Consider the following 4,394-nt stretch of genomic DNA (forward strand, 5'->3'; position numbering starts at 1 on the left):
TTCTTTTTAATACATTTTACACATTCTATTTTAAAAAAGACGTTGTGAAAGAAAAAGCCGCAACTTTGTGACCCCAAGAGGATAGGATGCAAGAGGATAGGATGCTCGTAGTTCTTGCTAGAGGTGCCGAGTTTCAGTCACACTGAGCATTCATGATGTTTTCTGTGTATAATTTAATGCCTTCTAAATAAAGCGCCACCACATGCTATGGTTGATGATGTTCGCATGTCCCAGGTACACAGATTAGGAATAAATCCACATTCGACTTTGTGCCCTAAATTAAAGTGCTACAATGCAGTAAGTTGCTGGTCTTGTCATCTCAGTCCCATTTCTCTTGAAATGGTTAAGAGTCGCTCAGTTGTAGCAGCTAGTAGGAGCCCTGCCTGCAGTTTAAACGTCACAAGTTACATGATGCCAATTGCCGTCTTCTTTATGACTTCCAGGATAAAGTCCCATCTCACCCATCATATGCTTTACCCCATCTGAATACAGCAGCATGCAAGGAGTGTTTTAAGATAGAGGAAAGTCCACTCTTCTAATGATATTCAAAGCCGCAGTGTGAACATTGTATTGTATCCTATGGAGAAAAGGATATCAAACTGGTTTGAGCTGACCACTTGGAGGTAGGATGTACTTCTACAACATCAATGATTGTGGAAGACTCTTGATTAAAACAACTGTACGAAACAATACAACACAATAAAGAGAGCCAAAAAAAATAGTTGTTGCACAACTCACCACTAGAGTCCTAGAAATCCTATACATCATCGAATTGCAAAAAAGGCTAAAAGAGAACAAATGCTTCACTTCAGCATACTGAAGAGTTCCATCCTTAGCAGTCTAGCAACAACATTTGGAGTGAAATACAGAGAAGCCTAGGCAGTTGCACCACCATCACCAATATTCCTCACAAGTATAATTTCCATCCTCAAAAATGTGAATGTGGTTTGCAGCTTGGACCTGAATTTTGCGCTGCTCCACTTTTGATATATGTGATGTAGCAAAATGGCAGTCACCACAAACTCGCATGTTCTTCGTAACACATATAGGTGTCCCTTCAGGTGTATTAATGAGGGCACATGCGATGGGCAACTTCTCACTATGCCTGCATAGTGCATCTTCCTTTGCATCATCTGAAATGTCTTGTGACACCCAATGCAAACCTGGGGCATACCCTTCCTGTGATATTTTTTGACCAGTGTCTTTTAGCTTCGCATAGATATTTTTGCCTTGGGGATGACTGTCATCCCCGACAATAAATAGATGTACATTTCCACTTGCATCAGTCCACCAACAACATCATGGCATCTTCCATGCTCCACTTTCCATTCTCATCGCTTCAACCTTGTCCGCTTCCTCTCGCATGCCAGCAACTGCATATATATTACTCATGCAGACATATGCTGCAGTGTTCTTTTCATCCAATTGTACTGCATGTTCAAAGGCCAATTTTCCAACAACATCATGGCATCTTCCATGCTCCACTTTCCATTCTCATCGCTTCAACCTTGTCCGCTTCCTCTCGCATGCCAGCAACTGCATATATATTACTCATGCAGACATATGCTGCAGTGTTCTTTTCATCCAATTGTACTGCATGTTCAAAGGCCAATTTTCCAAGCTTCACATTTCCCCATTTTCGACAAGCACCCAACAGAGCAGACCAAAGTGGAAGATGATCAGAAGGCGGCATCTTCTCAATCACTCCTATTGCCCTGTCGAAGTGCCCTGCACGGCCGAAAAGATCAACCATGCAAGTGTGGTGCTCTAAAGTTGGGATGATGCTATGGACTGTGCTCATAGTCTCAAAGTACATTTGCCCCTCATCCACTAGACCTGCGTGACTGCACGCAGTTAGCAAAATAACGAACGTGACCAGATCTGGCTCTATACCTTCTCTTATCATTTTATTGAATGAGTCAAAAACAGTTTCAACCTTTCCAATCTGGGCATATCCTGTGATTAGCACATTCCAGGAGACTACATTCCGAACTGGAAGTTCATCAAATACTTCTTGTGCTTTTGCAAGTGCACCACATTTGGCATACATATCCACCAATGCAGTGCCAAGCACAATATCTTTTTCTAATAAGCCCTGCCTGACAACCTCAGCATGTACCTCTTTGCCCTTCTCAGCTGCTCCTATGCTGCCGCAGTCTTTCAAGATGCAAGTAAAGGTAACTGCATCTGGGGAGAGACCCTCCTCTCGCATCCGTCCAAAACAGTTCAGAGCCTCATCACCATGCCCGTGTTCGGCATATCCTGCGACTAGCGCATTCCAGGAGGCTACATTCCGAACTGGAAGCTCGTCAAATACTTCTTGTGCTTTTGCAAGTGAACCACATTTGGCATACATATCCACCAACGCAGTGCCAAGCACGATATCTTTTTCTAATAAGCCCTGCCTGACAACCTCAGCATGTACTTCTTTGCCCTTCTCAGTTGCTCCTACGCTGCCGCAGGCTTTCAAGATGCAAATAAAGGTGACTGCATTTGGGGAGAGACCCTCCTCTCGCATCCGTCCAAAGCAGTTCAAAGCCTCATCACCATGCCCGTGCTTGGCATATCCTGCGACTAGTGCATTCCAGGAGACTACATTCCGAACTGGAAGCTTGTCAAATACTTCTTGCGCTTTTGCAAGTGCACCACATTTGGCATACATATCCACCAATGCGTTGCCAAGCACAATATCTTTTTCCAATAAGCCCTGCCTGACAACCTCAGCATGTATCTCTTCGCCCTTCTCAGCTGCTCCTATGCTACCGCAGGCTTTCAAGATGCAAATAAAGGTGACTGCGTCTGGGGAGAGACCCTCCTCTCGCATCTGTCCAAAGCAGTTCAGAGCCTTATCACCATACCCATGTTCGGCATATCCTGCGATCAAGGCACTCCAGGAGACTACATCCTGAACTGGAAGCTTGTTAAACACTTCTTGTGCTTTTGCAAGAGCACCACATTTGGCATACATATCCACCAACGCAGTGCCAAGCACAATATCTTTTTGCAATAAGCCCTGCCTGACAACCTCAGCATGTATCTCTTCACCCTTCTCAGTTGCTCCTATGCTGCCACAGGCTTTCAAGACGCAAATAAAGGTGACTGCATTTGGGGAGAGACCCTCCTCTCGCATCTGTCCAAAGCAGTTCAGAGCCTCATGACCATGCCCGTTTTGGGCATATCCTGCGATCAGGGCACTCCAGCAGACTACATCCCGAACTGGAAGCTCGTCAAACACTTCTTGCGCTTTTGCAAGTGCACCACATTTGGCATACATATTCAGTAGGGCAGTGCCGACATAAATGTTCTTTTCAAGCAACCCCCTTTTGAGAATATCAGCATGTATTCTGCTGCCTTTGCACATGTCCTTTTGCTTGGCACAAGCCTTTAGTAAGGCTATAAGAGCAGTATCCTCTTGAAACTCCTGGTGGTTGCTGTTGCTATCTCCTTGTCGTGCTTTGTGGTGGATTTCCTTGGCCTTGGTCATCGGCTTATCCTTCCACACACACAACTCTCGTTGCAGTCCTCTTCTTCTGAGCTCATCTTGGACCCAAGATGGATTGTACCAGCTATCCATCCACAGCAACTCCTTTGTCATTTTATGTTTGAAGTCTGGGGATCTTGGGCTTCTCTGTGATGCAAAACAACACTCAGGAAAGCCAATAGGTTTTCGTGTACTCTCACGTAATTGTAAAACAGTGCTTACCTTGCTGGTTCGATTGTCCCACCATTGGGAGGGATCCCTGAAGTACTCCTTCCATAAGAAATCCATGTCTCTACATGCCATAGCGAGGGACCCAAGGCGAAGTCCTTCTTTTCGGTTGTTAAGTGGTGAGCTTTGCAGAGGTCTTATTTCAATTAATTTGCACCATGATGTTAAGTAGTGAGCCCTTCTGTTGGATTGTTAGTTATGTGGTGAGTTATTTCAATTAATTTGCACCATGATGTTTTGATACCCCTATGTGACAAGTTTAGCTAGATCACCCATTAAGAGCCCCAAAGAGCTCCACACATGACGAAACCCTACATTCTTGGGACTCAACCTCCTAAGTATGCAACGTTGCCTAATCATGACGGTTCCCTCGAACGTGCTCACGCGCTTGTAAGCTAAAATGAAAACAGGTGCAAAAAAGGGTGTGCAGGCTTCGACCTTGCACTGGGTGAAAGAACATGCATTGGGATCAAAGGAAGTGGCCAAGAAACCAAAGGAGAAACAACCTGTTATGCCACAAAAAAAATGACGTAAACAAACTGCCAAAGCTCCAATTGCAAAGAAGTTGGAAGCTACAAAAGATGTTGAAGCATCAACATCCAAGGTTGTCTCACAGGGAAACAAGCGCAAACAAACAAAAAAACCTACTATTAGTGGCAAAAAGAAAGTATGTTCTCATTGCATT

At 44.6% G+C, this 4,394-nt stretch overlaps 1 protein-coding gene across 1 annotated transcript; it reads right to left on the bottom strand.

The window, feature by feature from the left end:
• Positions 1 to 744: 744 nt before the first annotated feature.
• On the bottom strand, positions 745 to 3,880 carry LOC147613137 (pentatricopeptide repeat-containing protein At2g33680-like). Its single transcript, XM_086782422.1, has 2 exons — positions 3,704 to 3,880; positions 745 to 3,628 (listed from the first exon to the last, which is right to left on the bottom strand). The coding sequence occupies exons 1-2, from the start codon at positions 3,782 to 3,784 to the stop codon at positions 1,463 to 1,465; spliced, it is 2,247 nt and encodes a 748-aa protein (XP_086638548.1). The 5' UTR covers positions 3,785 to 3,880; the 3' UTR covers positions 745 to 1,462.
• Between the last annotated feature and the right edge of the window lie 514 nt (positions 3,881 to 4,394).

Source organism: Cibotium barometz, chromosome 44 (assembly GCF_041138505.1).
Source record: "Cibotium barometz isolate CiBa-2024 chromosome 44, ASM4113850v1, whole genome shotgun sequence".
NCBI lineage: Eukaryota > Viridiplantae > Streptophyta > Polypodiopsida > Cyatheales > Cibotiaceae > Cibotium > Cibotium barometz.

Coding starts and splice junctions, on each gene's coding strand:
- LOC147613137 (XM_086782422.1), bottom strand. CDS start 3,784: ATGGCATGTAGAGACATGGATTTCTTATGGAAGGAGTACTTCAGGGAT. Junction 3,629..3,703: donor GGGACAATCGAACCAGCAAG/GTAAGCACTGTT, acceptor TTTGCATCACAG/AGAAGCCCAAGATCCCCAGA.